The 16844-nt window shown below is 37.6% G+C and overlaps 1 protein-coding gene across 5 annotated transcripts in view; it reads left to right on the top strand.

Annotated features, from left to right (window-relative positions):
• Positions 1-1140: 1140 nt before the first annotated feature.
• Positions 1141-16844, top strand: part of raf1b (Raf-1 proto-oncogene, serine/threonine kinase b) — a 36555-nt gene continuing 20851 nt past the window's right edge. For 2 of the 5 annotated variants that reach the window (XM_053652950.1, XM_053652955.1), the window contains exons 1-3: positions 8660-8727; positions 16145-16373; positions 16575-16690. In XM_053652950.1, the coding sequence (XP_053508925.1) occupies positions 16173-16373; positions 16575-16690 (317 nt within the window). In that variant the 5' untranslated portion in view covers positions 8660-8727; positions 16145-16172. Of the gene's footprint in view, positions 2223-8659; positions 8732-12896; positions 15949-16144; positions 16374-16574; positions 16691-16844 lie in introns of those variants that run through there. The other 3 variants (XM_053652954.1, XM_053652951.1, XM_053652953.1) reach the window with 3 other exon arrangements.

Below are 16844 nucleotides of genomic sequence, written 5' to 3'. Positions count from 1 at the left end.
GTACTCTGGTTTTCTCATCCAGTTCAAAGATATGCGTTGGAGGCTGATTGGCATTTCCAAATTGTCCGTAGTGTGAGAATAGGTGTGTGATTGCGCCCTGACTTCCCTGGGATAGGCTCGAGGCTCCCCTGCAACCCTGTGTAGGATAAGTGGTACAGAGAATGGATGGATGGATAAAGAATTAATAAAGGAGCTGGAAAAGAACTGAACCAGCTGGCAAAGATGTTTAACTAGTTTGACTAGCTCAGCCTGTGTTTGGGCATCTGGTAGCTTTTCACATCATGCTGGATTGTGTTACAACACAAGTCGAATAATAATAATTTAGTTAAATCTTAACCTGACTTTGGCGTACTGCACTACAGCTTTAAAAATACAACCAATATGGAGGGGATTCGCTAAATCTGGCAACATTGCAACGACTGCGCACGGCTCGCAGGTTCCAGCAGCCATTCGGCGTTCGCGCGCGCGCACACACACACACACACACAGACACACACGACTAGCTTCAGTGAAATTTCCACCGCACCTGGACGTAAACAAAGCTAACATTTAGTGTAGTGGCCATGTTTATTCTTCCGTGTACTGAGTAGTATGTCCAGACATGTATATATATATGTGTGTGTGTGTGTGTACATACATACATATATATGTGTGTATGTATGTATATATATATATATATATATATATATATATATATATATATATATACACGAATATCTATCTAGAACTCGCAGTAATCTGTTCCATGGCATTGTGCACTGGATGGTTCTGGGTGGTTTTTCCCACTAACTAAATTATTCATACAAAATGGTGCATCTACTAGTATACTAAGTATTGTGTTCTTTAATAAATTATAAGGGTAATATAGTCTTGTGTCTGTGAATATATATTTGAGATAAAAGGAAAATATGGCATCAATCATAACCAGTATGAAAGGGATTCTGTTCGTTGTTGCTCATGCGCATGCGCATTTCAAATAAAATGATACTGAATCCTTTAGAATGGAGCGAGAGATTTGAGGGTGTGTGTGTTTATATCTTGGTGGGGACCAAGGACATGAATTTCAGACAGTTTTGATCTTGTGGGGACGTTTAACTGATCTCCACAAGGAAAAAATTTTTTTTCCAGCCTCTATTTCAGAGCCAAAAGGTTTCCTTTAGGTTACTGAGGTTAAGATTTGGATTAGACTTAGGTGTATGAGCAGCATTAAGTAGCTGCATTAATCATTTTCAATTGAAAGACCTCACAAGGGTAGTAAGACAAAAATGTGTGTGGGTGTATGAGAGAGAGAGAGAGAGAGACAGAGAGAGAGACAGAGAGAGAGAGAGAAAGAGAGAGAGAGAGAGCGAGACAGAGCGAGAGAGAGAGAGAGCAAGACAGAGAGAGAGAGAGACAGAGAGAGAGAGAGAGGGCGAGAGAGAGAGAGAGAGAGAGCGAGAGCGAGAGAGACAGAGAGAGAGAGGAATCATCTTACTGATGTGATGTTGGTGCATCTCCCTCCCTGAACACTAAATCAATACATTTGGAGCTGTAGTTGTCTCTTCATCTTTGTTAAGGTGGTTTTGCACATCACGGCTTTCTCCTTACAGTGTGCAGACTGTAATAACAAAAGTAGACAATAGTTCATGCAGATTTGAGTCAGAATTCAGTTTTGCACGAAACATTTCCACATGAATCTAGCTTTCCAAGTCACTTGCATGCATTTGGTCTAGGAAATCATGATTTACATATTTTATTCAGGAAAATTTCCACCCTCTGGTATCTATTTTTGCAAAACCTCAATATCTACTTTGTTTTCCTCAAAGTGTTTGCTCGTCTGCTTTTCAGATGATGCCAACTCTAGGGAATACCTTAAATCTCTGTGGTGAGGATTTGGTCGCTCCTCCTCAGTCTCTGTGGCCTGGCCATGTGAGCTGTGTGCATTAGTGATGTCCTGGGATTTGAAGGGAAAGAGCTTGCACTGACTGGAGAAGCCACTTTGCAGGACTCAGCATCAAGGTTGTGCAGATCCATGTAGCCTAAATCAGTCAGCCATATTTAATTTTTTTTTTTTTTACAAGAATCATGTCAGGAAATATTCAACCAGGCTCTGGTGTATTTAATCAATAGTTTTCTAATGGATTTTTTCCATGGGATTTAATAGAGATGATAAGGTCTGTATGAGTTCCTGGTTGTGTTTGAAGTCTGTGATGGAGTGATTCTCTTGGCTTATCCTGATTCCGGTAAGTGGTATTTGCATTGTATTAAGCAGAAACATGGATAGTAAGAAGTTATACTGTTCTCATTGTCTTTCTGTTGCTAGGATCTAATCTTAAGAAATCTTGTAGAGCCATGGATCTCTACAGTGAAAGGGTCAGTGAAGCATAGCCAATGCATCCGTAACCCACCATTACAATTCAGTTATTGTATTTATTACTAAGTTCTTATAGCTGTTTTAATGTTGAGTTCATAATTAACTCAATAACAAGTAAAATAAATAATGTCAGCTTGAATCAAATAAATGTTTTAATAAAAATGAATCAATACATTTAAATAATGATCCTGATATTTGAATAGCAAATGAATCTATACTGAGGCTGTCCTTGGATTATTGTTTAAGTTTATTATTATTATTATTATTATTGTTATTATTATCATTATTATTAATAATAATGATAATAATAATAATAATAATAAAAAATAAATAAAATACAGTTAAAGTTGTCCCTGATTGCTAAAAGAACCCTTGCTGTAGAAATATCAAGCATGAAGAGATGTGATATGGGTAAAGAAAAATAATAGTTGGGATGGTTCAAATGGAGAATTCGATCAGATTGTATGGAAGTAGGAAAATTGAAAGGAAAATTGCGTTTACAATTCAGTATAAGTTGCTTAAATTGTATTAGATTTAGCTACTGGATAATTCAACATGGACATTCTTACAAACAACTTCTAACTGGAGTGCTCATATCCACTGTGATCCAGACACAAGAGCAGCTTTTTCCCACAGGCCATCTCCGTCATGAACAGTTAACCTCCTCCAAGGACCCTCCTAGTGCAATTCTTTCACTGTGAATAGACTCTTAGGACCATTGTAAATACACTCCTATTTATTGTCTTGCCTGTACATACCCCTACCTTCTGTACATTGCATTACCCCTTGCATAGCTGTACATAGCATCAGTATCATGTCAGTTCTGCCTTAAGCTAACTGCGTCTTCTTTACATTTCTTATTATGTGTCTTGCTGTCGTATCTGTATACGTACTGGAAGCTTCACGTACCAAGTCGAATTCCTTGTGCATTTGTGTGTAGGCACGTTAGCAATAAAGCTCATTCTGATTCTGAGTCTGATATCAACATGCTGGTCTGATTGATTCAGTTAAATTAATAACAACCGAGTAAGCTTGAAGATTATATACTATATATTTCTTATACATTATACACATTGCATGACATTATTATTTTTTGTTCTCTTCTGTTCATTTACTCAATTTAGGGTGCACAGTGGCTTAGTGGTTAGCATATTCCATTCACGCCTCCAGGGTTGGTGGTTGCGGGTTGGATTCCCGTGCCCCAGTTTGCATGTTCTCCCCGTGCTGCAGGGTTTCCTCCGGGTACTCCGGTTTCCTCCCCCAGTCCAAAGACATGCATGGTAGGCTGATTGACATGTCCAAAGTGTCCGTAGAGTATGAATGGGTGTGTGGGTGTGTATGGGATTGTGCCCTGCGCTGGATTGGCACACTGTCCAGGGATAGGCTCCAGGCTCCATGACGCAGTAGGATAAGCAGTATAGAAGATGGATGGGTGGATTTACTCAGTTTAGTTTATTTCAATTAGCTTCATTAACATTTTGTTTCAGTAATCTGGATCTATCAGTAATAAACCACTAGCTCTAGTGATTATGCCAAATGCTAACCAGCCCAGCCCTAGTGCCATTAACCACCCCAAATGTCTAATCACAAAGGTCAGTGACTAACTCTAGTTAGTTTGCATCACAAACACTACTAATGCAAACTACCGATTTTCAAATTTAGTATAATGCGAAATGCTAGCAAAAATGCAAGTGACTTAAAGCATGTTAATCCCTCATGTTAACTGCTAAACTCAACGCTACATCTAACCTCCCATAAAATTCACTGTTATAAAATTTTCACCTTTTATTCAGTGAAAAATATATATCATATGACATTTATTTCTATATATAGTCGGGGAATATACATATTGATCGCTAAATATGTACATTTTACATGGAGGGTTTTTAAAAATTAAGACTCCACAAGACAATTTTATACTAGAGACTATATACTTTAAATTATAGTCTTATCAAGGGTTAAACTGTGTAACGATCATGGTTGCAATGAACTTGTATGGACAGGTGATGGCACTGTTCGAAAGAAAAGAAAAAAGTGCTGGGGATTGAAATTCATCTTTATGTAAAACGTCTACATCTATATCCTGCTGAAAAACAAAACAAAAAAAAACAATAGAAACGTTCACAGAAATTCTAATGGTTTCTGCTGAAAATACCATTACAAAGCATCAGCTAACCATTAAAACCGTTACATTACCATTATTGGTCCTTAATGAGATCCACTAGACATAACATGCCACCAATAGAAGGCAATAAATTACCAGTAGAGACCCACAGGGGCCATTACAGCTTCCATTAAAACCAATGTAATTTCCATGATAACCATTAAAACCATTACAAGTTCTGTGAGGGTTTGTATTGTGTTTTTTTCCCAGCAGGGTACTGTTCGGCCCTTGAACAAAACACTTGGCACGTATGGAATGTATTCTGCATCCCTTCAGGTAAAAGTGTCTACAAAAAAATCGGATGACTGGAAACCCCAATATTTTAAAAATAATTGTGTGATGCAGATTATATTACTTAAATTAACCTCACGTGTTTATGAACATAAGTAACCAAATGCAATGGAGAAATGCGTACATTTCCAATTCATGTCATATGGATACAAAAAAAAAAAAAAAAAAACGAGCACTGATATCGCTCAGACTGAACTCACTTTATTATTTTACCATGAATATTTTATGTCTCATTAAAGTACAATCAGAACATTTTGACTTTTACATTTACATTTGCAGCATTTGGGAGACATCCTTATCCACGTACAGAAATGCGTTGTATTCTCTATCTCAAACACATCCTTATGCTAGTACAGTAACTCAGGGTCTAAGAATACTATCAAGCTAAAACCCTGTTAGAGAAGAGTTACAAAACAAAACAGGATACAAAACAGCAAGTTGAGGCTATGTTTTAAAGAAATTAATAGTGCTTTTATCTGTTTGATATAATATTAACAGACAGACACATCTCTCACAAACACATACATACACTATGCACAATTACAATCTTTCCTTCCCATCTTATGACTCATCGTACCATTAATGCTTCTCTTGCAGTTTTCCCATTAAGATGAATCCGGTTGCAAATGGAAAGACATTCAGTTACTACAGCTGTAACATTAGGATTCATATTATTTGTTAAATATGTATGATGCACTGTAAGGATCCTGCAGTTTCTCTTTCCGTTCTTCTGGAAATGCTCTGATGTTTAATGGTCAGAAGCAGCAGGATTAAACTAAGACAAATTTTTAAGAACTTGTTAAAATAAAGATAATAACAATATTTGTTTTTACTTAGGTTGACAACTCCTATATGTATGTATTTTAATACACGATATTGTTTCCAAGTGATGCTATATTATACTACCGTTCAAAAGTTTGGAATCACTCGATCTAATCGAAACATTTTCCATGAAAACTCGTACTTTTATGCATCGACTAAGTTGCAAACAGAATAAAAAATATAGTCAATACAGGTTAGAAATAGCGCTTTCTGCTTGAAATAACATTTTAATGTTTAAAATTTGGCTTTCATCTAAGAATCCTCCATCTGCAGCCGTTACAGCGTTGCAGATATTTAGCATTCTAGCTGCCAGATTGATGCGTCCTGAAGCACCTCCTACAAATTGGATTGGCTTGATGGGCACTTTTTTCATACCGTCTGCTCAAGCTGCTCCCACAACACCTTAATAGTTGAGATCTGGTGACTGTGCAGGCCAAGCCATTAAAGACAGGATTCCAGCTGACTGCTTAATTTAGAGCAGTGCTTTGGGTCGTTGTGCAGTTGTAGGATGAAATTGGCTCCAACCAAGCGCCAGTCCAGAGGGTATGTCATGGCATTGCAAAATGGACTGATAGCTTTCTTTGTTCACGATTCCTTTTTACCCTGTACAAATTTCCTGCCTTACCAGCACCAAAGCACCCCCAGATCAACACATTTCCTCCACCATGCACTCCTCCAGCACCTTACAAATGTCCTGTGACACCTCAAACTTAGATTTGTCTGTCCATAACACTTTTTCTAATCATCTTCTGTCCAGTGTCTCTATTCTTTTCCCCATTTTAACCTTTTCCTTTCATTGGCCAGTCGCAGATATGACTTTTTCTTTCTAGGATGACCTAGAAAGTCAGCATCCTGGATTTATTGTTGAAGATGAAACCCGTGTTTTATGGGTTCTGTTTAATAAAATTGTTAGCTGAGGACCTGTTAGGTGTTTGTTTCTTAAACTAGAGACTACAATGTATTTTATCACAGTTGTGCGCCTGGGACTCCCACTTCTTTTTCTATCCTGGTTAGTGCCGGTTTGCAGGAGTAGTACACAGCTTTGTAAGATATCTTCAATTACTTGGCAATTTCTGATATGGAATAGCTTTCATTTTTCAAAATAACTGTCATCCGACTGGCACGTTTCTCATCAGAAAGCTCTTTCTTTCTGACCATTTTGAGACCATGATCAAACCTTCCAGATACTCAAGTAGCCCAAAGAAGGCCAGTTTTATTGCTTACTTAAGCAGCACAATGATTTTCAGCTGTGCTAGTGTAATTGCACAAAATTTAGCCTTTTAAGATGATAACTTAAGATAAGCTACTGGAGCATAGGTGTGATGGCCTCAGTATTCTTATGTAGAAACTCCATTAAAATCAGTTTCCAACTATAATGGTCATTTACAACGTTAACAATGTCTAGTCTATATTTCAATCAAATTGGTTTTGCACACACACAAGAAGCAAACCACTCATCAGCAGTAAGAATCGGAAAGCCAGAATGAAATTTGCAAAGAAATACAGAGATGAGACACAAAAGTTCTGGAACCAAGATGAACCTCTACCAAAGTGATGGAAAGGTGAAAGTATGGAGAAAGAAAGGATCTGTTCATGATCCAAAACATACTTGAGATTCAGTTCATGGACAGATGTCCTGACATTTTCCTTTAGAATTTGCTGGTATAATTCATAATTCATTGTTCCATCAGTGATTGCAAGTTGTCCAGGCCCAGATGCAGCAAAACAGACCCAAACCATGATTCTACCACCACCATGTTTCACAGATGTGATAAGGTTCTTATACTGTAATGTTGTGTTTTCCTTTCTCCAAGCATAACACTTCTAATTTAAAGAAAAAAGTTATATCTTGGGCTCATTCGTCCACAAAACGTATTTTCCCAATTGCCTTTTGGCTTCTCCAGGTGGTCTTTAGCAACTGCAGAAGGGCAGCAATGTTATTTTTAGAGAAGAGTGGCTTTCTCCTTGCAACACTGCCATACACACCATTGTTGTTCAGGGTTCTCCTGATGGTGGACTCATGAACATTAACATTAGCCAATGTGAGAGGCCTGGAGTTGCTTAGAAGTTACTCTGGGTTCCTTGGTGACCTCACAGACTATTACACATCTTGCTCTTGGAGTGATCTTTGTAGGTTGAGCAGTCCTAGGGAGGGTAACAATGGTCTTGAATTTCCTCCATTTGTATACAATCTGTCTGACTGTGGATTGGTGGAGTCCAAACACTTTAGAGATAGTTTTGTAACATTTTCCAGCCTGATGAGCCTCAACAACTCTTTTTCTGAGAGCCTCCACAATTCCACAAACATGTGTTGTGAAGATCAGACTCTGATAGATCCCTGTTCTTAAATAAATAAAACAAGGTTTTATCTCACACATGATTGTCATCCCATTGATTGAAATCACCAGACTCTAATTTCACCTTCACATGAACTGCTAATCCTAGAGGTTCACATACTTTTGCCTCTCACAGATATCTAATATTGGGTCATTTTTCTCAATAAATAAATGACCAATTATAATATCTTTGTCTCACTTGTTCAATTGGGTACTTGTTGTCAACTTTTAGGACTTATGTGAAAATCTGATGTTTTAGATCATATTTATGCAGATAGATAGACAATTTAAATTTCCTGCTTTAGTTCAAAAACATTGTTAAGTCCCTTATTTTCTTTTGTTGTTGTTTTTTTTTTTTAAATTTTATTTATAATAATAAAAAAGTAACCTACAGGCCTATTGCAAGTTCATGCGAGGATATATTTATAATATCACTGATCAGTCAGAGTATTTTTAAAAACTTGAACAAGCTCAATTAAAGTCAATTACAACGTATTATTTTACCTGATAACAAAATATCAATTAGTTTATAACAAAAATGCCCTACAGCTACTGGCGAGCTCTATGACGTCACTACGTCGTCCCGGCCCCCTCCCAAAGACGCTATCAACAAACCCCGCCTCCTGCACCAGGATTGGTTCCTAGACTGCAACCACGTGCAAAGTTCAGAGCAGACAGCCAATCGTAGCTCAGGAGGCGAAGTTTAGTTGAATAAGGGTGGAAAGAAATAACGCAGCGACAGTTCTCCGACTCTTTTCCTGGTGAGTAAGTAGTTCACTTGCTTTGGACACGATGATCTCATTAAGAAGGAAATTGAACAGGTTTTTATTTCAACAAATGCAACATTGCAAATATATGTTAAGATTAACAATGCATTTATAAGGTGCGGTGGGTTATGGATTATGGATGTTGCTAAACGTAGATGTCCTGTAATTTGCCTGGTAATGAGCGAGCATATTAAACTCGGCATACATTTCAGATGGAAATACTGCACTTTTTGGTATTTATCAAAACGAAACTGACGTTTGGAAGGACAAGTGAAAATACTTGGTGTCGTTTAAATGTTGCGTGTATGTTTCCTAGTGATGTTCAGTACGTGTCATATTACTGATTCGGTTCCTCCGAAGAACGCCGCTTTAAAGTGAATCGAATCGCAGGTTCGGTTCATTTGATTCACCAACACATTTCTACGGATGCCATTTTATTCCACATTTCAAGCATAAAGATACTGTGTGAAATCAGAGCAACAGTAAAAATGTAATTATGTAAACCTCAGTAAAAGTTAGTATACTATTCTAAATGAAGACTACTGCGTATACATACTAAAAACAAACAAACAAAAACATCTGTATGATATACTACTGTATATGCAGAGAGCAATGGATACTTTGTCCCATAATGCACTGCAAAAAAAGGAGGGTGTGTTACTGTACTAGGTCATAATAGTGCTGTACAGTTAGTGTAGTCCTCATCATACTTTATAAGTAAATACTGGGGAAATTTAAGATACTTGTGTAAATTTTGTCTTGACATCTGATTCAAATATATCAAATATATATGCGAGGGTGGATCACTGACAGGACAGTTCCACATTTAAGTGTAGCTTAGAGTTTCGTGTTGGTATTTAGCTCTATAACATGTCTACAAACATTTTTTTTTTTTTTTGCATGTAGTATTCGCTTGCTATCTATAAGTGAAAGACTTTGTGGTGTTTGTGTTGCCATAGAAGTGACTAGTTTTTGGAGTCTGAGGGGATAAACAGTTTGAGTCCACACACCAAGCTGGAATATTGGCCTTACCATAACTTTGATATGGCAGGAAGACATTGTTACTCTTATTTTAAGATTATAGCAATTTTTTTTAAAGTTTCTTAAACGATGAACATACTGCAGTATTATTGAGCGTGGATGCCTCTGCCCTGTGTGCACAGAGTTCGCATGTTCTCCTCGTGTTTTGGGGGTTTCTTCCCCACCAGTCCAAAAACATGCTTTGTAGGCTGATTGGCATTCCCAAATTGTCCGTAGTGTGAAAATGTGTGTGCGATTGTGCCCTGCGATGGGTTGGGACCCCGTCCAGAGTGTCCCTGGGACAGGCTCCAGGCTCCCCGGTGACCCTGTGTAGGATAAGCAGTACAGGAAGTGGATGGATTATTGCGCTTAGAGTGGCACAGTGGCGCAGCACGTAACGTTGCCACCTCGCGGCTCCAGAGCTCAGCTTACTCTGTGTGTCTGCATAAAACTTTCCAAAACCTGCCACCTTCCGGTAACCTGTGTGATACCCTGTAACAGACTGGCGTCTCCCATCCAGGGTGTGTTCCTGGTATAGACTCCCAATTTACTATGACCCTGACCGGGGTAATGCAGTTACTGAGGATGAATGAATGAATGAATGCTTTTTATGATTACAGTTTTATTTATGTGAGGAAATTGTCACTGCAACAGTTTTGCTGCATCACTGTAGGTATCACGGGGATCTGAAAATATTATTGGTTTATTTGGTTCATGTTGAACATATGACGGGCCAGTGTTATTGCGTCATAAGATTCAGCCATTTAATATTCAATTTCAGGCAATTCAACGCTTATTTTTAATAAATACGGAGCAGCACATTCTACTATCAAACACTTTTTGTCCGTACAGGATTTTGTGGTTTTTTTGTAGGTAGGTTTTTTTGTGACTGTTGCGGCCAAAATGCTCGATTTTGCTGCATTTTTTTTTTTCCAAAATGTGATTCAATTTAAAAAATTTTTTTTTGTGGAAAACTGCTTGAATTGGCTGAATTTCATTTGCACAGGTTTGTTTTGCATGTATTTTCATTGTAATTGTGTTTTGGTAAATGAGACCTTTTAGCTGTACTCATGTTTGACTCGTGTGAATCAGAGAGTGTGATGACGTCACATGACACATCTTGGCACGAATCTCAGAATATTGTGGAGTTGCTTGATTTTGCGTTAATTCCTGTGAACACGAAATCACGAAATCCTAGAGGGACCGTTTAATAGACTAATTTGCCTTGGACAGATCTGCACATTTTTCCACTTGCTGTAGCCATCCCTGCAGCCATACATGGTTGCGTAAGCTACAAGGGTTTCATACTGTCTTTTTGTCTGTTTACATGGCTAAGAATGAATTTCCATTTGTGTAATAACAGCTAGCCTAGCTAATACTCCATTACATACTGTTTAACTGCATCTGTGACAGCCATCGCTCTACAAGTCAGACACGGCAATAATTTATGAAAAACAAAAACCCATACCTACCTAACGTTACCAAAATATCGAATCATTTGTGCTTTAGAATTGATTCGCCTAATTGACTCCCTTAAAAGAGCCGTTCAGAAAAAGAACCAATTCGTTCATGATTCATCCATTTCTAAGAAATACCCCTTAAGGCTTGAAATAATGTTGCGTTTTTTCCTGTTGCAAAATTTGTGAGCGTCTGTGGAGGTTTGACCGTTACGCAACTTGTCTTTAAAAACAACATAACTATATAAATCCGTATTTTGTGCCATTGAAGCACTTTAACTCGTCACCTGTTTGAAGATAATCCATAAGAGGAATGGAGCTGACTGAAGACATTCTTAATTTTTTTCCCCCCCAATTCCCTAATCAGTGCACAGGTTAAAACAAACATTGAGTGTATGCATTTCTTTCTTATTGTGCGTGCTATTTCTTTCTTAAGATTTGCATACAGCACAAATTAATGTTTAACATTATGGTTTACCGTGCCATGTAGAAACAAAAAAAGACATCCATTTTCTCCAATATTTACAATAAGAAAGGACGCGATAAGAATTTCTTTGACTCGCTCATTCTGTCTAAGTGTAGCCATTCACAAACAGTTGTTTGTTTTGAATTCTGTGAAGTGGTAAAAGCTAACTGGAATGCATCTAAAAAGGGCTTGCTTTAAGCAAATGTATATGTATTGTTTTTTTTGTTTGTTTTTTTTTGTTTTCTTGACCGGGTCTGCTTCATTGCTGGTGAACTTGGTGTTGTTGCAAATGATCATTGGTGGACAAAAGTACTGAGAAAGTATAGATCATGTGCCAAAATCTTACTCCGTTAAAATGGAAGAATTTTATCTCAACTGTTAGATAATTTTTTGGTTAAAACAACTATGCTGTTTTGCCTGAAAACATTATTCAAACTTTATATGTTTGCAGTTCAATATAGCTAGAATTTGACTTGCTGCCTAGCCAATTATGGTAGCTACAGGGATGGAAAATAAGTATACTTAATATATATATATATATATATATATATATATATAATATATTCGACTTTTTCACATTATTATTAATGTGAACACAAAAGTATGTATTCATAAGCATAAACAAATGTGCTTAAAAAATTTTATTCATTGGATTATTAGACAAAAGTATTTGGACGCTATATTAGTGTATATAAATCCTCAAAAAAACCCCAACAATTTTTTTCCTGCACATTGCACCTGGTGCCATTATAAAAGGCATTACCATTGTTTGGAAACGGGTAGCAATCATGGTAAATGGTGAAAGTTTGTGACCCCTTTAGAACTTTCTATATATCTGCATAAATATGACCTAAAACATCATGAACATTTTCCAGCCTGATGAGCATGAACAACTGAGGTCCTCAGAAATCTCCTTTGTTCGTGCCATGATACACTTCCACAAACGTGTTGTGAAGATGAGACTCTGATAGATCCCTATTCCTTAAATAAAACTGGGCGCTCACTCACACCTGATTGTCATCCCGTTGGTGCCAAACACCTGACTCTAATTTCACCTTCAAACTAACTGCCAATCCAAGAGATTCACATACTTTCGCCACTCACAGATGTGTAATATTGGATCATTTTCCTTAATAAATAAATTAATGACCAAGTATAATATTTTTGTCACATTTGTTTAATTGGGTTCCCTGTGTCTTTTTTTTTTTTTTTTTTTTTTTTTTTTTAGGCCTTGTGTGAAAATCCGATGATGTTTTATGTCATATTTATGCAGAGTATAGAAATAGGGTTCACAAACTTTCAAGCACCACTGTACACTGTATTGAAAATGGTGAGAATCTTTAAATCTGGCAATTCTTACATCTCTTATCAATAAGATTATGTAACCTACTGTGAGGAGGTTCATCATGTTGGCTCGTTCTTTATGCTTGATAAGTTTGTGTTTAACAGATTTATCTGTATTCGCCAGGGACGAACATTTGGCGTGTTGGTCAGATTGAGTGTGTTGGTTTCTGTTTGCAATATATTTTTGCTCCAGAGTTTATATTATCATAGAATCTGGATTTCCTGATAAGGATGAAATGCATTCGGGCTTCAATTTGGTGTCCAATTATGATTTTTTTGTGTGTTTTAGTCAAATGTAGGAATATTATGGATTTCAAAGCAGGTTTTGGGTGATTTTCAGGCAAAAAGTTTGTAATACAATTCCAAGTATGAAGCAGAGCAATGGGGCTTGAGTAACTTTTTAATTTGTATGCACAAGATGTGCAGTGAGAAGATTTTTGATGGGCCAAAAAAAAAGTTTCTGTTCAGAAATGCACCAGGTTATTTTTAAACCATTGACCTTCTAAATTAGGTCAGGAGTGTTAAAATCCCCACTCATAGTGGAAGCACATGCTAACTTAAAGCTCATCAAAGTGCACAGACCAGCGGAACGGGTTTGTAATTCCGAAGAGATGCACCTCTGTAGTGCTGCAAGCTTGATCGAGACGAGGAGAATGCAAAATCAGCTGCTCGTTCGAAGTGAACTACTTACTGTGTCTTACGTTACTGATAAAACAACTGTATAAGCGATGAACAGAGTGAGTTCACTTGCAGTGTGATTCAGCTTGTGAGGTTGCCATGCCATGTGTGATCTGAGGCTCTGTGTTTGCAGATGATCCGAGTCCTCTGTCATAGGAAACCTGTGCAGAAATGAATAAAACGTATAAAATGTGAAGCAAGACTTCAGTTGATCCCATATTGAGTGCACGTATTAGACAGATATTGGCTTGAATTGCTGAACAGCAACAGATCGGAGTAGACATGTTTCCTGCTGACATTTTTGATATATGTTGATTAAGAATTTTCTTTTTCTTCTTATGCAAAGCCTTAAACACATCTTGGGGCACATCTTCTGGAATCGTTTCAACAATGTTTTCAGTGAGAAGTATTAGCTCGGATGTCTTTTTGAAAAGGATGCATGTATAGTAGGAATATATACATATATATGTGGGCGTGAACAAGCTGTAGGAGGGAGGGGGGCAAGGTGGCTTAGTGGCTAGCACGTTTGCATTGCACCCTTGTGGTTGGGGGTTCGAATCCCACCTCCGCCTTGTGCGCATGGAGTTATGGGGTTCTACCCGCTCTTCAGGGGTTTCCTCCGGGTACTCCGGCTTCCTCCCAAAGTCCAAAGACGTATGTTGCGTTTCCAAATTGTCTAGTGTCTGCATGTGTGTGCGATTTTGCCAATGCGATGGGCTGGCCCCACGTCCAGGGTGTCCCCCGCCTTGTGTCCCAAGCTCCCTGGGATAGGCTTCAGGCTCCTCCTGTGTAGGATACGCGGTATGGAAAATGGATGAATGAACAAACTGTCTGATATGAAGCTCAAGTAAAGGTCATGTTCATTAACATGTACTGTATGCACGGTGGTCCTTAGGAAGAATTTAGTCTGGATTGTGATGTTTTAAGTTATGCTACTATTCATATCTTTAGTTGAGGCTAATTATGGGCATAATTCAAGCCAGAATTCACACACCATGCTGGCATTGCTACCTCTGTTTTTTCTTTCTTCTTTTTTTCCATAAATGTTTCCAGGGGTACGGTAGGGGTAGGGTTTTTATTTATTTATTTATTTATTTATTTATTTATTCATTCATTTTTATTTATTTAATTTTTTTTTTTTTACAAAAAACATCTTTTGGTTTAGGCCACACCCATTTACAGATACAGATATAAATATGTTGTTACAAGTATCAATACAGATTGTGAGTGATATTGTTTTATACCCCTTATCTATAGTAACCCAATAATAATAAAAATACACCGAACAGTGGTGGTAAAGACACGGTACACAGAATGACAGGAGCGTCATAATGAGGAAATAGGAAGTATAACTTTGCAAATTTAAACAGAATTTCGTAACGTATGAGATCGTGAGTAGGATTTTACACGGGTGGAATTTTTATATGCCTGCTCAGGTAGGAGGTGAGTTCGAGGTGTTGACATCCTGCCTGAGGAAGCAAAACCATGAATGTGTGAAATGTTGATGAGAACGTTTACATGCCCCCTAAGCAGTGATTTGAACATGGTTGAAAAGGCATCTTATCAGATGCAGCCATGCTGTTTTAATGAACCTCATGTAATAACAATCTGCCTACCAACATTTCTAGTCCAGGCACTTGATGATTAAGCACTCGCACACTTTGGCACATTTTCAAATTGACTGCGAGGAAGTAAGACTATGTGCACATACTGTAGCTAAGATATAAACGCTGAGAGAAGGTGACAAACCACAAAACTGTTTCGCTTGTGTTGTGGTTTTTGTGTAGATTGCTTTAAAACTGATGCTGCAATATTATTGTGTAAATATTAGTTTTTATTCTTTTAATTTTTTTTTAATAACAGCTCTATGCAGTGCACTGGGCTGTACTTATCAGGTTGATAAGATTTCATTTGTTTTCTACATTCTCTCTTTTTTTTTTTTTTTCTCCCTTTTTTTTCTTTTCTTTCTCTCTAACCAGTTGCATGATGGGGTAGAATCTACAGTTTACACACAATTGTTTGGTTTCTTCTACCCAGTATTGTCCTCTTTTGTGGCTAGTATGTACTTTCCTGAGTATTTATTAATGTCCTGTTCATTTATTGTTCGTTTGCCCTTGTCTCTCATTGTTGTGTATTTACACGTTATGTAGTCCTGGGTATCCTGCCACTGCATTATGTGCTGCACCATGGTCCTGGAAAAAATTATCGTAGAGGAATGACAATAAAAACCCACCTGACATGATCTTTTAGGTATTGTGGTAAATTCTTGTTAGTTAGTGGCCGTTTTGTGCTCAAGGCCATTAAATTTCATGATCAAGTTTTGCTTTAATTCTCAATGTTTTTAAAAAAAATGTATTTAAATTTTGACAAATTTCAGGTTAGCACTGGAATGTATTATGTCTATACTGCTGATTTTGTAAGTCTTGCTTGTCTTGTCTTGGTGTAGATTGTTGAGATTATCGCCGTCCAGCCTGATGGAGCATATCCAAGGGACCTGGAAGACCCTGAGTAATGGGTTTGGATTCAGAGACTCAGTGTTTGAAGATTCCAGCATGTCTCCTACTATAACCAAAAGCTTTCCTTATCGCAGACGCTCATCGGATGATGAGAAAATCACAAACCCCTCCAAAGCTAACACGATACGTGTTTATCTGCCAAATCAGCAGCGCACTGTGGTTAGTTGGAATGTAACCTACCTGACGCATGGAAACTAAAACCATTAGCATTTTACAATAGTGTTGTAATAATTCTGGAGTTTCTTAAATTTCATGTATTCATATATTCTTCATCCAAATAAATTTTCTAGTTTAGTTCTGTCGTCTAGGCCTGGCTTGTCTGATAAGGTAGCTGACTTGGTGTGCTTTGGATTTCTTCAGGTGAATGTACGACCAGGCATGACCCTGCACAGCTGCCTCATCAAGGCCCTTAAAGTTCGAGGACTCCAGCCTGAGTGCTGTGCTGTGTTCAGACTCCATCCAGAACAACCTAGAAGGTAAACTCTAGACATTTCATCCAGTTTTAACGTATAACATTTGGACCTATTGTCATATAATATCATCATAATATACAGTTGCAATCAATATTATTCAACCCCCATTGCAAATCAGGTTTATAATAAAAGTTTACACAACGAATGCTTCAAGTGG

The sequence above is a fragment of the Ictalurus furcatus genome, chromosome 21 (assembly GCF_023375685.1).
Source record: "Ictalurus furcatus strain D&B chromosome 21, Billie_1.0, whole genome shotgun sequence".
Lineage (NCBI taxonomy): Eukaryota > Metazoa > Chordata > Actinopteri > Siluriformes > Ictaluridae > Ictalurus > Ictalurus furcatus.
The sequence above is the reverse complement of the archived record's forward strand: the minus strand, read 5'-3'. Positions and strand labels throughout refer to the sequence as shown.